The sequence below is a fragment of the Thunnus thynnus genome, chromosome 6, assembly GCF_963924715.1.
Source record: "Thunnus thynnus chromosome 6, fThuThy2.1, whole genome shotgun sequence".
In the NCBI taxonomy this organism is placed as follows: domain Eukaryota; kingdom Metazoa; phylum Chordata; class Actinopteri; order Scombriformes; family Scombridae; genus Thunnus; species Thunnus thynnus.
Window position 1 is genome coordinate 28134662 of NC_089522.1, and position 19468 is coordinate 28154129.

General features: G+C 38.2%; 1 protein-coding gene across 3 annotated transcripts in view; it reads left to right on the forward strand.

Annotated features, from left to right (window-relative positions):
* The window catches only part of LOC137184994 (uncharacterized), a 45103-nt gene extending 32244 nt beyond the window's left edge, over window positions 1-12859 (forward strand). For all 3 annotated transcript variants that reach the window (XM_067593176.1, XM_067593178.1, XM_067593177.1), the window contains 6 exons: window positions 1050-1179; window positions 1300-1332; window positions 1708-1805; window positions 3639-3722; window positions 11552-11644; window positions 12741-12859. In XM_067593176.1, the coding sequence (XP_067449277.1) occupies window positions 1050-1179; window positions 1300-1332; window positions 1708-1805; window positions 3639-3722; window positions 11552-11644; window positions 12741-12833 (531 nt within the window). In that variant the 3' untranslated portion in view covers window positions 12834-12859. The remainder of the gene's footprint in view (window positions 1-1049; window positions 1180-1299; window positions 1333-1707; window positions 1806-3638; window positions 3723-11551; window positions 11645-12740) is intronic.
* Window positions 12860-19468: the final 6609 nt, after the last annotated feature.

Below are 19468 nucleotides of genomic sequence, written 5' to 3' on the forward strand. Positions count from 1 at the left end.
GAGTGTCTTCTGCATTCCTCTGAATTTAATTTGAACCACTCTTTTGTGTGTATGTCTCGCTACTGGGAAGGTTTAAGGGCAGTGCTCCTGGCACAGACATAAAATGTCCTCTGCTCCATTTAATGAAGCCGGGGCCTCGTGTTTCCTCAGAGGTGTTTCCAAGTCTAATTGAGAAGAGTAAACTGTTGCTGCTTGAGACAGACTCTCATCAAATTAATGGCTGACTGCTCACAAGAAAAATGCATCGAGGTTATCTCAGATCTTTTTTGGTTCTTGTTTTTTCACTAGTGAGCATCAATACTTGGTTCATGTCTTGTATATGTACTCCTTGGAGGCAGGCTTGGGCCTTAAATTGGTAAACAACATAACCTAGAAAAAGACTATGAGTGCCTACGACAGGATTAGAGAGGTCCCTCTTGCATTTCAATTATATAGCATCATCGAGTGAAACAAGGCTTGCATTTTCATCAGTCGTCATTACAATTTTATTTAAATATACAGTAACATTATGAAAGCAATTGGTTAACGCTACCACTGTTTGCTGCTGCTACTAATATTTCTACAACTACTATTGCTACTACTAACCGACAGTAATAATAAAAATAGATCAAAAATAACGGATTGGAATTCAGCTATAAATTCAGTACCAGTTAAAGGTTTCTCCTTTCTCACTTTCTCACTCTCTTGAATGAGAAAGTGTGTCCAAACCTTTGACAATAATAGTTTTCACTTGCATCAGCACTCGCACCAAAAGGTATTAGCAAAGTTATTGTTAATGAAAAGTCCAAGGTAAACTTTTGTTGGCAATGTGAACACAACTCAACAGCAATGTGAAAAAAAAAAAATCTCCCCATAGATGTAAACAGAATCTATGCACTGACATCCCATTCTTTGTTTGGCCTTCGGTAAAGAAGCCGCATTTTTATGCAGTGCACCTGTAGGCTATATCGTCTTTCCTTTATGTTATATGTCCTTGTGCTGTGTGGCAGGGGACTACAGGTTTACGCAGGCTGTGCCCTTTTTTCATTGTGTGTTTTCTCCATCCTCAGCTCTCCCAGCTCCGTGGGAGAGACAGAAAGTTCACCTTGCTGCATGCCCTTGTGGAACAGATCATGTTGCATGAACCGTGCTTGGCCACTTTTACCCAGGAGCTGGCAGAATTTGAAACTGTCCCGGGAGGTATTTGCTAAACAAGATTTGATCAAAGCTGAAAAAAGTGTACTTTTCAATTAAAGTTAAGTGAAACGTGTAGATTTTCTGTCTGTGTCACTGTTTTTTCTTCTTCTTTCTTTTGGATAGCTTCCATCAAAGGCCTGACTGCAGAAGTAGATGGTGAGTAGATGACATTTTACTACTGTGTTCAAAGAAGAAATTTGCTGAGATCACTGTAATACTGACTCATCTTTTTTATGCCAACGCAAGTTATTTGTGAGGAGGTAACAGCAATGTAATAATAACATTTACGAGATCTTTCTGTAATTGCAGCTTCAGTATACTTTGTTGAAACGCCGTGATCTCATTGTCGAGGGAGTATATAGGCTCCATCCAATATATTGTCTATATGAGGACTTAGAAACAGTTGCCACAAGCACAAATACAGCACTTCACAGGATCACACGGGAGACAGCATCTGATTTAAAGCAGCTATTTGCTTCAGTGGTCAAATATGATAGATGGTAACCAAGGTGTGTGTGTCTGTTGCTTCAGTCCTGAAGAATGAACTGCAGAAAGTCATTCAATATAAAAAAACTTCCAAGAAGAGAAATGCCGGAGCTCATCACGCAAACTTCTCCAAAGACCTGAAGGTGAAGTAGTAAACCTTGTGATTATTATTTATTTATGTATTTATTGCAAGTATTTTGTCTGCTTGTAAAAAAAACATGGTATTGATTATATTCAGTGTTACATTGTTTACAACCTGCATTGTTTCCATCAGCTAGTGGTCTTCTTCTTCTTCTCTTCTTTTATTGGAACGTTGCTGCCATTTACAGAGCAGTGATGTAAACGAATATGAGTGAATTATACAGATAATTTGCATGAACAGGATCTGGATTTTTGCAGTAATATTTGATATTTGCCATCCGTCGTTCGCATGTCTCATGAAACAGATAAATGTATCAGTCCACACTGACTCAGAGGCACACAGAACGCTATTTAAATCACAAATCTCCTGCAATTTATGTTCTGCACTTATTAAAGGTATAAATATTGATTGATCAAGGCTCTCAGTGTTGCTATGAGCTTGCCACTTGAGCTTAAGACCCGATTTCCCCCTCGTGGACAATAAAATATATCTGATCTTGTTTCACTGTAGGCAGATTCCCCTCGCTAATCAATAAATACAAACACTGTTGATTTCTTCCTGTGCAGCCTTCATGAAAACTATTTTTGTTCAGCACATTTCTGCTGTCAATCAGCACGGTGACAGGCAGTTGTCCTCTCAGCTCCTCAGAAGCTGCCGCTGACAGACAGCTGCTGCCGAGGACAGCTGACCGAATGCAGGTCGGAATCGGTGTGGATTAAATGGGCAGAATGCTTCCGCATGCTGCTCACGTCTCACTTTTGACTTCAACTCACTCTTAACAGTCATGGCAGGATCTGATCTTGGCTTAAAGTCAAAAGTAAAGTCAAAAGTAATCCAGGTGATTGTTGTCCGTACAGAGAAAACAAGAACTGAGAACTGCTAGTAGCCAAAGCAGAATGACTTTCAATTATGCAAATTTTTGTCAAACTGTAAATAAACACGGTACAGACTATAAATATGGAGGTACTCATATTACAGTCAAAACACTGCTCTACAGTACAGCGCCACTAGTGGTCAAAAACTCCAGTGTGTACATTTAATAATATAAATGTTTGTTGTGCTTTTGTTTGGTCAGTTTGTTCGCTTTTTAAAGGAATAGTTAGACGCTTTTGGAAATATTCGCTTTCCTGCTGTTAGTTAGATAAGGAGATCAATACCACCCATGTCTGTATGCTAATTATGTAGCCAGGAGTCGATTAGCTTACCTTAGCTTTATCTTGTTTGTTTAATCTGTAGGCACAGATAAATGTAAAAACATCAAGTTATGATCAAGCCAGGCTAGCTGTTTCACCCTGCTAACAGTTTTTATGCTAGGCTAAGCTAACTGACTCCTGGTTCTAGCTTCACATGTAGCGTACAGACATGAGAGTGGTATAAATTTTAACATCTAACTCTCGACAGGAAAATGAATAAGCATATTTCCTGAAATATCAAACTTATCCTTCAGAATTCTTCCTAGATTTTGGTTCGAAAAAAAATGAGCAGTGTAAGCATACACATTTTAACTGTTTTGATTGTAGGCGGCTGTAATATACTTTGCAAAAATTTTAAAATCTTAAATCTTTTATATATATATATATACATATATATACAGTACCAGTCAAACGTATGGATACACTTCAAGTGAATGGGAAATTGTGTCCAAACTTTTGACTAGTACTGTATGTGTGTGTATAATTATTATCATACCATCTCTAAATGTAGGCAATGCAGAGTTTAACCCCAAAACGTATGAAAAGATAAGTCAGTAAAATCAACTTAACTTGAATGAATTAATGATTGAATGAATTAACAAACTTACCAGGAGTTCCTTGTGCTTTTCTCCATTCCTTAGATGGCAATTGAGAAATACAACACGGATCTCTCGGCACTGACAAAGACTTGTGAGGAGATGAAGAAACTCTACTCTGTCATACTGGTAATCCCTGAGTTATTATTTCAATATCTCTTTTGTACAGCCTTAGAGATGGATGGTTCTTTGTTCCAGTAGTGTCTAGATGGCCCTCTTCAATTATTTGTCATCTTATCTCCTCACCCTACACTGAGAGAGTACATATATTTCAGAAGAAGATGTCCCCAAGGTTACTTCTTTTTTACTGGGTGTCCTTGAGGGCTTACATGAGGATATAATGCATCTGATATACAGTGTATAGCTTTGGCTTCCACATCATTTAACAGCAGGCTCCGCTGATTTGCTGTTTTGAAATATGTTGTACCTTTTGGATAATTTCTTCGGGATTAGTGAACAATTGCTACTGTCTCCTGTAGCCAGAAAGTGTGAGAGACAAGTTCATCTTGACCCTTAATGTGTGGTGTCATGTCGATGAATGGTCCACAAAAGATTAAAAATGAGAGACTGTAACAAGAGCACCTCTGGTGGGTTTCTGATGTGCTTTAAAGAAAAAAAAAAAGCAATGTATTACAGCCACAAGGACGCACACCTCAAAGGTTTTGGTTTATTGCTTTTGTGTAGAAGTAGCTTGGAGTAATCTTTTTTTATTCAATAACATCTCATTTTAAATATACTAATAATATGTTATATCTCCTTCATTCATACTTATAGTATTTATCATTTAAGTGGTATCTTATGTTGGCTGGACTCTCTAAATGATCTGAGAACCGTACTTACCTTTTAAGCTTTTGTCCCAACATCAGATGTCTCATAAAGAAAAAACTCCTCTGTCACACATATCATCAGGTTTAGAGGAGGCACTGGTCCCTGTACATTCTTTTATCATACTGTCTATAAAGAAGATCATTTTCTTTGCTCACTAACCTGATTAGATTAGGTTTATAGAGCTCAAGCCTACTTTTGACATCTTAACAGGTGCTATGTCATTTGTTATAGAGTCCCCTCCAAAAACAATCAATACAAAAGTAGTGCCTATTTTCTCACCTTTCCCATATCTCAATGGACAATCCATCATCATAGAGAGCCCACTTACCCTTCTTGCTGTGTTTGAGCACTGAGGTATGATAGGGTCAGCAGTGAGCTTTAGGCCTAGTAGGGAATTGTGTTATATACTCTATACTAGACCCTCAATTAGATTCCTGTGCACTCCAAAACTTCTCCACAACTCACACACAAGTACACTCACTCTGTTATAGAATGAGTGTACAAAATATTCAGGGTTTCCTACTGATTCTCAATTGCAGTCCTGTTTGCACCTCCCAAAACTGGAAATTATAAATGTACTTCATGAACATACAGAGAGGAGAGGGGGGAAAAGAGAGAGACTGGAGGGAAATAACAGAGACATCTGGAGTTCACAGAGAGTTCTGAGTTCAGTCAGAGAATGTATTTTTGGCTGTTTGGTTGCAAATAAACACAAATGATCCGCGGTCAAGTTCGTATAGAGCCTGGGAGGTGGCATAGATGTAATTTTTTTATAAAGCACGCATGCACTTCACTAAAGTGGGCACTGAATTTGATGAATTTACTGTTCATCAGAGCACAAATGAGACAAGAATTAGCTAGCTAGCATGCTATTTCCTAACTGTGGAATACAGTCAGTTCAAAGGCCTTTAGTAATGTTAAGTTATTGGCATGACAGTAACTGAAGAGATGTAATTGTGCTAAGCTACCCTGTAGTGAAAAGTACTTTCACTTCCTCACAGCAGGGGATAGCTAAAGCTAGAGTGAATATATTGGTATCATATGAAACTAGATGACCTCAGGCATCCAAGGGAAGAGGAATAAATAATGCTCCAAATTTAGGCTAAATTTTTGCGAGGGAAAAGCTGGCATGGACGTTTATTTACCTCTCACCTCAAGATATCTGAATGAAAATGGGTTCTATGGCCACTCCTATACAGACATGACCACTTTATGCTAATCCCATGCAGTTTGGGGCAAAAACCATGCAGTTTCTTGCATATAGTATAAATGTGTTATTTTCGCCTATTCTAAAAATGGTGTATTTGAATATTTCTGCATACTGGGGTCTCTAAACAGTGATGGAATTGTATAAATTGGGTCTGACTGAAAAGTTGAGACTATTGTGAGTCCAGTTGTATTCATTCATCCCCAGAGCAGCCATTACAATGTAGTGACACCATTTTTTGAAACTTGACCTCACTGTATAAAATGACCTATTGTAACCTCTAGTATAATCACAACCTCATGAAACTTGAAAACCACCAACTAGAGACCGAGGTTATTCAGAGGGCGAAAACTTACAATAAGGGGATTTCTGAGCAATTTCCAGAACAGAAGTGCTCATCATCCAATTACAGAAAAATGCAATTCTTACAGAAATCTCCAAATGTCAAAAGTTTTTGACACCAAATCACAGCATGTATTTTTCTATGGTGTTCTCAAGATGTCAGTGTCTTAATGTGGTATTTTGGAGGGATTTTTGACAGTTTTTATCAATTCTTGAGTGGTCAAAAAATGGTTCAATTTTGCAGCAAATCTGTGTAACAAATGGTACCAACTCAAAAATTTCTGCAACAACTTATGAGACATAATTGAGCATGTGAACTGCCATTGTGTACTTCTAGTATTATGGCCATGTTCTAAGCCCTTTCTTTCAAAATTTGAATAGGAACCTAACCAAAACACGTTTATTACAGATTTATTACTAGAAATGCTGAGCTGCATCAAATTAATCTGCAGGTTCCCAGCTTTCAGGTGATGTATACCACTTCTATGTGGCATATAATGTTGAGATCCCCTACCCACCCTAAAAAAAGACAAAAATGGGTCTATGGTAGGGAGGGGGGGAGTGGAAGAGGTAAAGGTAGAAAAGCGCCATATAAGTGCAGTCAATATAGGAAATGAAATGAGTTCATTACAGAATTAGCAGAGCTTCGTTAGCAGTGCTATTCCTCAAAAAAAAAAAAAACAGGTCTACACAACAAGATTAGGAGAGATTTGGAGCTATTTAGCCAGTGAATTAGATTTAAATACTGCAGGGAGGGATAGTACAAGCAGAAACAGTGAGATGTTAGATGAAGAGCCACAGACAACAAGCTCTTACTGCATTTTCTGCAAACAGCACACCTCCAACAGGTAAACAGCTCCTTTTACCTTTCCATAGTGTGCAGCGGAAAAACTCGCAGCGTGCCAGCAGTGCTCGACTGCTCATGGCATGGCTCGCCAAGACTACCTTAAAAGCCATGGAAAAACACTAATAGCTGGAGACTCTTAGCGGGCATTCAGACAGAAAACAGCCCTGCATTAAAACAACGCAGATGGCAGGGATGATGGAGGCTTGTTACTTCAGGTACCAGTGAGACATGAAATACCATCCAGGAAGTCCAGTTTGAGTAACAGATCTGTGAATTTGACGGCTTATCAGACGTCAAAACGTTAAACACAGGGCTATTATACTCACAGACAGGATTTTACAACCCTGAAAAAGCAAGTATTTTATCTTTAGTCTCAAAGTAAACAGTAGAATAAAAGCACTCATGTTACAAGATAATGTAATTGGCCAGCGCAGTGCCTTGCTGAATTATGTTGCATTACGTTTTGGCAAAAATTGAGCCCAGTTCAACTTTTTTCCTTGGTAACCCGGGTGTTTTTTGTCCTCAGACTGGCCTCATTGAAATGCATTTTTTTTGACTTGGCATATAGTCTTGTAATATACAAGTGGTGCAGATTTAATGCAAGAGATCAACAAGGTGTAATGTCATTGCTTTTACATGTAATGTTCAGGCTTTCACAAGCTTAAAGTAAAACATCCTCATAATTAAATTAATCCTCAAAGCAGCTATAATCAAAATGTTTGTATTGATCATGGATCACATGGTCACTTGTATGTGAAAGGGGTCACTTGTAGTGATGAACCAAGAGGGAATTATCACCTGACTGTGTGTTTCCCGTCTCCTCTAAGAAGCTTTATAGTGTCTTTCAGCTCATTGTTTTGGTTTTTGGGCCTGCAACGTACCTGTTTTGGTTCAAAAAAGCCCTGAAAACCCACTTTACACAGTAGATCAGATAAGTAGTATAAGAAGAGGGTGATTTTCTCAGGAGTGTCGACCAAAAACAGCTAAAAATAGAGTAAATATTTACTTACATTCAGAACGAATCCTGAAATACAACTCTACTGATGCAACACAAATCTATCAACTTAAAAGGTGATGATATGTCAATGATGTGTTTACAGCTTCCTCTGCTTACAAGTGGCCAAAGAACCGCTTTTTAGTCCTTATCTTTAACATAAATCACTCCTTCAGGTGTTATTGAAAATGGTCGTGTGGTGTAGTGGCTCTGGCCTTTCAGACGGTGACCTTTAACTGTAGTGTGCCCCTCAGGCCTGGAGATACGTTTTTAATCACCAGGCAGACAGCAGCGGAAAAATGCATCATCATCCCTGCATGTTTCAGTTTACAGTTTATTTTTTATCATGTTTGAAATGTCACTTTTCTATCGTAGCATGTCTGTCATGTCATTCTGTGTCTCTTTAGATATCAGAGCACAGTGCCATCTAGCATCATTCCTCCAAGTTTAGTTAAAATCAGACCAGCGATGTCTGAAGAGGGAAACAGCTCAATCCTTAGTCCCAATCCTCACCTGCGTCCTTAACTTCCTCCTCTGATTTCACTGCGTTGGGACCCGGTTCTAATATTACGTGCGTGCAACCTCCTGAATATACAAGAAAGCCCTTCAGGAGCATTGGAGAAAATGATTGAGACTGACTGGGCTGTGGTGTTGTGCGAGGAAGCAGCAGGTTAGGGAAAAGGTGTCATATTTAGTCACATCTTGTCACAGGGGTGGAGAATTCATAATGATGCCCTTGAATAGCCAGCATGCAAATGTATTAAACATAGAAGCATTTTAGAGAGGTCTTTTTTAGAGTTACTATGCCGGAGGCACAATTTTAAAAAACTATTCAAAGTATACTAAATAGAAAGAAAGATTTTATGCAGTGTGCTTTGCTTTAATACAGTCTCTGACATGTTGCATGCCTGGTATTTAATGTAATTTATAATTTTAAGATGTCATTTTTTTTAACCAGGTCCTTAATTTTTTACTCTACAAAAGCAGAGTATTTTTATATGTCTTAAAACATGTCTGGAGGGGGTCTTTACACATTTCTGATGCCAGTTTGGAGATGAAGGAGCCAAGAATAATCATAAACCTTTTTTTTTGTGGCCTAGTGTGTACCACCACGGTATGAAACACATGAAACCAGCTCTCAATCTCATTATCCTTCTTATCCTCATTAGCCACCTGAGGTGGAAATACATTGATTCATACAGCAGGCACTTCATTTTTTTTGAAGTATGGTTGTATATTTGATATTTTGGGCACAGCAGGTGTATGTAAAAATCCATGCAAAATAAATGTTTAACATGCACGATGAGGCTGATCAACAGGCTGTGCAGAGGATTACATCACTGAAACTGAGCCCTGCTCTTTTGCCTGAGTTGTAATGTAATATTGGGCATTTCTGGCAGAATGTGCACAATAATGGGAGAAAAGTATGCAAACTTAAGTATGTAAACTGACTAATTTGCACATTGGCTGTGAGAATGTCATATACTGAAAACAGAACAGGTGTTAATGATGAGCCGACATCACCCTTTCACTATGAGGGACTTTGTTGAAAACAGGTGGCTTACACCTGTGTAAATCTTTCAGAAATGTCAGACGACACAGTGAAAGAAACATAATCACTTTCAGCAATTACAGTTTGAGCCTTTTGGAGGAGTTTGGGAATGTTTCACAGCCAGTTTAGGTGTTACCCAATCATTATAGAATGATTCAGTGATTGAGTATTTAAGACAAACTACATAGTATATTAGTGACTAATTAAATTCACCTTTGAATAATATATTAAAAAAAAACTTAATGAAGGATTTTAATTAAACATGTAAATTTAATTTCATAATTGTGTTTTCAACTGTAAATATCATAAGATATAATTTCTCTGGTTGAAGTGATTTTAAAGTTGGGATTAGGGCAAACATTAAAAAAAACCCACAATCCTTGGTTTATTCCATATACTGTTGAAGTATTCTTAATTAATTCAGAGACACGTTGAGGAATTGAGCATTTATAGTAAATAGTTATATGTAGATATGGTGGGAAATGATTCTAGTGAAAGAACTAAACCCTCTTAATCCATACTTAAATCAGCATTAAATCTCAGTTAAATAAACATTTTTAAAAAATAAAGCACATATACAAAAGGTTGTGTTGAGATATAGTGGTAGCTCTGTACATCTGCATGAATACGACTGGACCGGTGAGCTGTGATTGAACTGGTGATTGTGAAGCACCTGTACAGTGTTTTGGCTGAACTATAAATCCTACCCAGTTTTAGAAAGTGCCACATGTGCAAATTTCCAGACTTGACTCCAAACCCTTCCTGTTACCTCGCTGAACGTGACTATTCACAGCAGTAAATCAGTGATCTTAATTCACACAGAGATATGTAGCTTTGATTGAGAAGTTTGATACTTTGAAAAACTATAGTTCAATCAGGAGAGACTGGATAGAAAGAGAGTTTGATTATGAGAGAAATTAAATTTATTCAACATAGCCTGCACGACAGGGAAAGTTGAAGAAATATGTGAGGAGTTTTAACGATTACGGATCACGATCCAGACTCTTGGTCTGTGGTTCTGCGATGGTGGAATGAGCTCTACATAGTCTGCTGACTCCCCTGGTGCATTCAAGAAACATCTGAAAACTCAGCTCTTCAGTGAACATCTCAACACTTTAGCCCCTTTAACTTTTTTAGTTGATTGTTGCACTACTATCTTATTGTTTATGGTATTTCTTTGTACTCCAGTCATTTCTTACTTTAATTAAGAAAAGAAAAAAACAATTTCTGTCTAACTCTCTGTCTCATTGCACTTGTGCCTAATCATCTACTTTTTTACTTTACTCTTTATTGCTACTTTACAACTGAATTTGTATCGCAGCTCTTTCGAGTCACTGTCCTCTAATGTTGGATAAATGCGTCTGTCAAATGACAAAATGTAAAAAAATGATTAGACCGCACCATGAAAGGAGAAAGAGAAGATGTAAATAAATAGAGTAAGCATTAAGACAGTCTCCCTGATTGGACTTGCACTAATTATTAGCAAAAGTTCAAGAAAATCTATAACCCTATCCAGAAAACCTCAAGCTACCCAAACAAACCAAAACTAGCTGTTTTCAGAGAGGGGGATCGATCTTTTCATCTAATTCTCAGCAAGAAAGTGAATAAATCCCAGCGTTGAACTACTTCTTCCAGGCCGTTTATGGCTGAAATAAAATGTCTGGTGCATAATGTAAGTTTGTCAGTAATAATTTGAACAGAATAAGGACATATAGAACCCAAGAGTATTTTACATTTGTTGAACATAAAGGGAGAAAATGAGAGTGACGGCAGCATAGCCTGAGCCTGATTTCAACCTACACATTCAACGGCATGCCCCAAGCCAATTAGTACATTTAGCTACTGTGACCCTTCCTGATAAAGTTTGACTTGAGAATTGCTAACATTTTTATGCCAGTGACCCTTAACCACCAAGGTATAAGTATTAATTCAGCAGTACATGTCGACCTCATTGTATAAGTGCACTCAAGCAATGGATTACATGCTGAGGCAGGATATGAGGTAATTATATCAAAAGACCATTGTTAAGAACAATATGCACAACCCAGGCGCCGGTTCACTAATGAAAGCAAATGCAGTTAATTGTAACATAATTTTTGTCAGCTCAAAGGTCTCAGAAAGTGTAATTGCTGTCAGATTAAAGTTCTTAATCTCCAAGCAACTAATCCTGTTTTTTTTTCCTGTTAAGGTTAAATTTGGGGAACCAGCGGATCAAGACTCTCAGGAGCTCTTTGGGTTGATCTGTCAGTTCATCCATGAATTCAAGAGGACCCACGCTGAAGTTGTATAGTTATATTATAAAGAGGGCATATTGTGTGTAGTGTTATGATGCTTATTAAATAAACCAAAAGGATGCTATCTTCTTAAGGCGTCTTTACACTGCGATTTTTGGCTGTCAGAGACGAAAGTTGACAATCGAGAGAAACAAGAGAAACATGGTTAAATATTTGGTCTTCAATTCAAGATCTCACTGTAAGACACGTCCACCGGCGACAGTCAGAAGCTTAAAACCAAATTCTCTCAATGTGACTGCTGCTACAACCAACGTCTGCAAACAAACCAATCAGAATATGACATGAAGTGACACAGAATACACTGGCTGGTGTTACATTTCCTGATGTGCAAGTGCAGTTTGCAAAAAAAGTTCAGGGGGAAAACAGACGCAGCCCCTCAGTTCAGCCTCTGTCTGAAACAGGCTTTCTTAGCTCCTGTCTCTTTAAGGCCCGCCCCCTGCTGAGCTCACTCTGTTCTGATTGGCCAACTTCCTGAGGCTGCCCCTTGGCAGACTTCTGGCAGCTCCGGAGGCTCAAACCATGATCAACAAACCATGAAACAAAAAATAATATTTGGATTTCACTAGTCAACTTCTCAAATGTATCCGTACATGTCTAACACATCATAACAGTATATAAATAACATAAAATCACAAAAAGCATGATGTGTCCCCTTTAATACCTCCTTAAAACCAAAACGATGGAGGTGGAACGAAATCACGAATGAAAGTAGTAACATCAGAGCGGCGCAAATGGACGACGAGCTGATGACGTGCCTCTGCTTTCATATACTTTTCTTCTATTTACATCACAGCGCTACAATTCAACGCACGTTCAGCGCACAATCTGACAGCCTCAAATTGATATAATGCAGTCTGACCAAGATTTTATTATTGACATCTCGCACAATGTGACATGCAATAAACTTATATGATTGTTGTTGTCGCACAGTCTAAAGGCGCCTTTAGTCACAGTGCACAGAGATAGGTTTAAAAGAATATATAATTATGTTTATAATGTACTACTTGATATTAAAAATAACATTATTAATAGAGTGAAATGTTGATATTTTTTGTGGATTTTTGTCTGTTTTATGTTGTACAGATATTTGCTTTTATAATATACATTGGATGTGATGACGTGCAGCGTGTTATGCTCATGCACCTGGACGACAGGATGACAGTGTCAATTTTGTGAATATAAAACAGATCTATGTCACATTAGTTCATGTCAGAGGTGGGTTTGATTTTGTTTGACTTCATGTTTACTGATGTTTGTTTTGAGACAAATCATTAATGAAGGATTTGAAACTCCTCGGTAGTATCGAACGCTCGGATGCTGAAGTGTGCTGCTAATACCAAAAGCTCTCTGTTGGCAGAGGAACAAAACAGACAACACTTCAGAGGCCAGCTGAGGATGGTGTACTTTGAGAGTGTGATCCTTTTGAAGATGCAGTCGTGCTATGGTCATTGACATTTCCTATCTCGGCACTCTGGGAGGAGCTCCAAGGCCACCTCTGATTCAGTACCACATCTGCACTGTGGCAATGACATGATGAGCAAAACAAATTCCCCTTCACAAGGTAGAGAGGTAATCTTAGCTCTTGTTATAAATGATTTATCTGTTGTTAGTCTGACGTTTTAATCAGATGACAGGAGAAACACAGTGTGCACTTATAACTGTTAATCACGGCAGTATAATGAACCAGACCCCTTACTGAGCCGGAAAAGTTGCACATTTTGTTGTAAAAGGAAAAAAAAAAACAGTCATTTTAATTAAATCTCTGCATCTACACAAACTGGTGATTCATTAGCAGAAAACACACAAAACTATTTCATTAAATGTTTCCTTCACAGAGCTTTATCTCATTATTTTTTTTTTTAAATTTCCAATTTGTCAAAATTGTAGCTGGAAGGATCGTTACAGCTTTTTTTTTTTTTCCCCTCCTGACATAGTGTCTTTGTACTGCTTTTGAAATTAAAAAAAGATAAGTGACCTAACTGAGCGTATACACAACAGAAACACTAAATTATACTGCTTTCCATTTTCTTTCTTACTTTGGAATTAGTGTCACTCACTTACTGGCCGCTTTAGACCAAAGATTCACAGCGAGACGAGTTGAAACTTGCAACTACTTGCAATGCAACGTTATGAAATCTGCCGGTTTACACCAGTGCGACCAGATGAGATGGTTTTGTAGCGTCTTAAAATATGAATGAGGATAGTGACAGTGAGTTATGTGCTACAGTTGCAGTTCCAACATTGATGAAACAGCGAAAACATAAAAAAACAAGGGGGTTGAGAATTGGGTGCTTTAATGGAATACCAAGGAGGTTTATGCAAATTTATGCCATGAACTTGAGACAAGAGAGGGCAGTTTGTTTGTTAATCTTATTGAAGTACATTTTAAGGCTTGTATCATACAAATAAATTGATGAGGTGATCCTCTCTTTCGTCCGTCCAAAACTCTGCCATTTTGACCAACTGACAGTTTGTAACTGACCAGCTCACTTCGCTACGAGCTGATTGGCAGTTGAAACAGGTGACGTGCCTTACCTTCCAAAAAAACCAACCACCGGTGACTTGACCTGAGTCACAGGTGACGCCACCAGCTGGCTTGAGTCAAGCTGAGACTGGCCAGTTTACACCACTACGACTTTACCCTGCAACGTTCTGAAATGGTTTTGTCTCATCATGAATCTTTGGTGTAAATTGGACTTTAAAGTGAACCACAGAAACATAAATGTAATAATTCTGCATATAAGTTGCAGCCTATATTTCTCCATTTTTCTTCCACTTTGTTGTTATAAGAGTGAAACCTCAGTTTGTATTGGCTGCTCTTCACTTTTCAGGTTTTACTGGGTTTTAGGAGGTCTGTAAAAAAACGGTAAGAGATTTATTGTACCATTTCGTCATCCAGTTTGTTGAAATGTCAAGATATTCTAACTGGTATGCATTTTGCAGTTTTTCTCAATTTCTTAAGTACATTCTCTGAATCACTCACCGCATCATTTTGTACTGTGCAGAACAACATTTTATTTGTCCATCAAATTGCTGTTAGTCACTCAAAACAAAACTTGTATGTGAAGAGTAAATGACTTCAACAAGTTCATCGCTGCCCCCAAAATGACATGTCCCCTTATCACTACTCAAGTCAAGTCAGTCTGAACTGTGTCAGTGTGACAGAAGACAAAACTGTTTCTTTGTCATTCCTTATTGAGACTTACATACAATGACCCGATAATAAAGTGAAATATCCTCTACAGCCAACTTCAGAAAGGTTATTCATTGTCAGTCTTCACCCGCTGTAAGTTCCTTATACTGTATGTAACAGTAATGTAAAACAGAAAAAAACAAAAATGAAAGGCAACCAAGGCAATAAGCACTAACTCTTATTATCCTTCTTCATATTGATTCTTAGATGAGGCGCTCCCTTACTCTCCCTAACGCTTTTTTGAAGTGTGGTTATATATTTGATATGTTTTTTCGGCTCAGCATGTACATATAGAAATTCATGCAAATGTTTAGAGGAAAACATTGACAATCAGAGAATCATTTGAAGATCATTTGACTCGTGTATGAAAGCAACAGTGCATGTACTGTTGTGAGAAAATGAACCATAGACTTGACAATTGCACACTGAGTATAATGATGATTTTCATTCAACGAGCAAACTAAGGAAAACTGTAAACGCTATGAGAACTTCTCCTTTTTTTTATAGAGATTGTTTTCCTTTAAACTGAAATTAAATTGCATTTTTCATCGACTGCACTACGGCACACATATCTGCTCTGTAAATGACTTGCCCTGTGTTCTCCTTTGAGAAGAAAATCAGAAAATAAAAGGGAGAAATTCATATTTTAAATTCCTTTTCATGATGGCACCCCCTAGTTTTGAAATTAATTAGATGAAATACTGTTCTGTTATCTGCCGACGTAAATGGAGACCTTATTGAGAGCCAGTGTGATGACGTCACGTCCAGTTGGCCTCTGTTTCACTAGCTTCAGTACCCTGTAGCTCATAGGGGTGTGTCTGAGTACGAATACGTTATTCGGTCATTCTGTTTTTTTACAAATATTTGTTTCACAAAAATATTTTGAAAATGTTTTGTTTTCGGGAAGAAAAAAAACATGTCAAATACCAACGCGCTGGTTGGTTACATCACTATCTCCGCTGTTACGTCTATCAGCAGGTCTCAACGTGGGGGAGTCACATCCACCTACTATATGATGCACATTTCCTTATTTGGACATCACTCCCGGAGTTGGGGGTGTTCCCCAGAGATAAAGCTGTAATGTACCGTTCGATCAAAGGCAGAGCAGACAGTCACACTGAGCCTGAAAGCCTCCTGCTACACAGCACAAGAGCCATAGACCCAAAATAACAACCCACGTTAGCTTTTCTGCTAAAGTTTCCTTCTTATCTAACTTAAAAACATGAACACGTCTTGTCCTGCACCGTAGCTTGTTGAACGTCAGTTAGCAGGCTAAACAGCTGCAGCACATTAAACAGCATGTAAACATACCTGAAAATGTCGCTTTGGCCCGGGTAGATGCTAGTTTGGTCTTCAAAATCCCTGTTAGCGACAAACTGTCTGTCTACGACTTGTAGCTACAGCAGTTTGTCTACTTTGTATCTTGTTCTCTTCGGTGTAACACCGACACTCTTGCGGCCTGCCTGCTGTCAATCAAACACAGACACCGACACGCCCCTCTAGCTGGCTGAGACAAAATGTAACATTTCTGATATTTCCCCAAAGACTTTTCTTAATTTTAATGATTCAAAACTATTACTAATATACTTAAAACATACTGACATTATTTTTTGACTTCAAATAGGGATGATTAAATGTGATTTGGACTTTAATGAATTGACTTTATTTACAACACCAGTGGTTTGAATCCCTGGTGTTTCAGCAAGGCACTCTTCACAATTTGCTGCTGATCTTGTGGAATTTCATTAACCAAACGCCGGAGCAGAAGGCTCCTGGAGTGAAGGTGTTAATATTCATTATATTTTTCCTACTGTGAAAACAATTTTGGCAGATCCTCATAAACATGTTTGCAGAAGTAAACAACACTTAACATTTGTCTCAGACTCTGTTGTGTTTACTGGTGGGAATTGTCATACACCAGCCTCCACTGGTCTAAAATATCACATCTGCTTGTGTTTTCTGAGAGTGGGAAAGCTTCTATTCACCTCCTCTGCCTTTGTTTGTATCTCCACGCTGCTGTCATTGTGTGCCAACTTCTCTAACCAGTCTCTGGATTTCATGTAGTGGACAAACATAATCATCATTGACATATTTTTCCTTCTTTTTGCTTTCTTTATTCCTAACTTCTCAATGTCAGTCAGCGGACTATTATCGCAGTAGCCATTGTTGTAGAGTTTTTGTCGCAGGGTTACACATAAAGCGTGATTTCTGTGCCTGGTGACATTGTGTAAAAAAATTGTGTGTAGTGTTGTACTGCATTTCTATTTTGGACAGGTTTGTTCTAAGTATACTACCTGCATAACTGGCAACTGATGGAATAAAACAAACATTTCATTTGACCTCAACTGGTACAGGGTCACATTTCAACAGCTTCAGGCTACCTGCCAATTACTTTAAATCTGCTATATTCACTCTGGATTACATGATTATATGTAATGTGAAAGATGATGCTCATTATGATGAATCCGCAGTAAAATATATCATGATTCTCTATCACTTCCCCTTGGCTCTGCATGTTAGAGCGTTTTAGCATCTTTCAGCTCATTTTTTTAGTTTTACAATTTCACTGCTTTGGTTCACTCTTATTAGCCTCGTTTCCAGATGCAGCAGGCACTTGTTCACAGCTGAAAAGCTCTGATAAACTGCTACCAGCCCTGCTGCAAAACAACAGACAATGTTGGCAACAAGCTGGTAAACATAGCGATGCATTTAGAACAGCTAAAGAGCCAGATGTTTCCCTCAGAAGTTGGTGGAGACCAAAAACAGAGCTAAAAGAAGAGTGGATACTGGATTTACATTCATCAGTTGGATACAAACATGACTCCAAATAAATGCTAATGTTACTCTGTGTCTGCTGGGTGTGTAAACAGCCCAACAAATCCTCCAAATGAAACAAACAAATATGTTGTTTGACCATGTGCACTCCAGAATGACAAATAGGAGCTTTTTTTCTAATCTGGCACCGTTCCTAATCTGGCAATGTTAGAGAAATGTGTGAGATAAAGTTACTTTTTCCTTAAAGTTAGGTGACTTTTGTCATCATGGCTACAATAATAACCACATGGTTAAGGTTTGGTGACGTTACATTAGTTACATTTTTAAAAAAACTTTCCTGGCTGGTTGGAAATGTGACACTCGCACTTAGAAACAGGAAATGAACAGCAGTCTTCTCTGGCAAAGTCCACTGTTGGGTTAATGGCTCCGTCCATCCCTTCTCCTCTGAATGAGGAAATTTGTTGACATATATATGTCATCTGAACTGCACCACTGCTCTGGGTCAGAATAACTACAGCTTCTAGATGGCAAATATCACTCAAACATAACTATAGGTCGTTCTTGGGTGACAGACATTACGACCTATATATTGTTTTTCTTGGGAGGACAGTCTCAAATAGGCCACTGCTCACTTACTCATTTACCATATGAACTTTTATAAGGTGATTTGAAGACACAATGTAGTGTTTACAGCTTGTTGTGAACCCTGAGTGGCCAAAAAAAGTCAATTAATGCAGGTGCAAATTTCTGTCAGGATTGAGGAATCAGTGTCATCAGTAGTGGTGGGTCAGTACTGCCCAGTGAATGAGTGAGCTATAGGATAGAGCACTTTCAACCAATGAAAGAGCAGAAAATGTGAGGGTTTAGAGCATACTGAGCATACAGATAGACAGCAGAGAAAGAGACTATGCTGCAGGGGTGGTTTGAGAAATGCTTTGATATTTTTTTTTCAGCAGTAATTTTTTTTTTTTTTTTTTTGTTTTGTTGTAACTGACATGAATCCAAGATGAACACGATCTCCAATCTCTATGAAGGAGCAATCTACAAATATTTTATGTCTAAAAGGTTTAATAGTCTAAAGAGAATCATTTTAGATTCAGTAGCGAGTCTGGGTGATATCGATTCGGGGGAAAAATATGCTATTAAAATGTTGATTCAAACTCAGAAATCTCTGCTCAGACAAATGTTAAAATATCACGGACAGGAGCAGCTGCCTCTGTCAGTGATTGGCAGCTCCTACCTCTGATTTCCTCTGGCCTATTGCATAAATTTTTCCTTCAAAAAGTGGCACACGCTCTACTTTGGATTGCTGTTTAATTAGTGTAAAAGTACATACAATGACTATGTAAAAATGAGCCTGCGACTGTTTGAAGATTACAAAAGCCACTCATTATGTGCGACAGGGCTGTCCGACATAGTGTGTTATATGTAAGTACATACTCTCCTTTTGACTCCTAATTAAATTCCTTAGAGACTTGTTATTTTTATCAAGACCCAGGGGTTGGTCAGATTTTTTTTTTCTCTATGTTTTTATTTGTATTTTTCAGACAATAAAATGATCAACGTTCCCTATAGACTGCATTTGTTTAAGAGGAAATAATTGCAGGAGGCAGCAGGTAAAATATTAATGTGATTTGTTTCCTATCAGATAAGCAGTTTTAGTATTTTTAGAGGCATCTTCTCACCTGGAGAGTGAGTTTGGCAGCACCATAGATTGCTGTGTACACACACACACACACACACACACACACACACACACACACACACTAACTCATGGAAGGATTTTTGCTTTGACTGGTTTTCTAATCAGTGAATTACTGAACTTTAACTCAGCCTGACACTG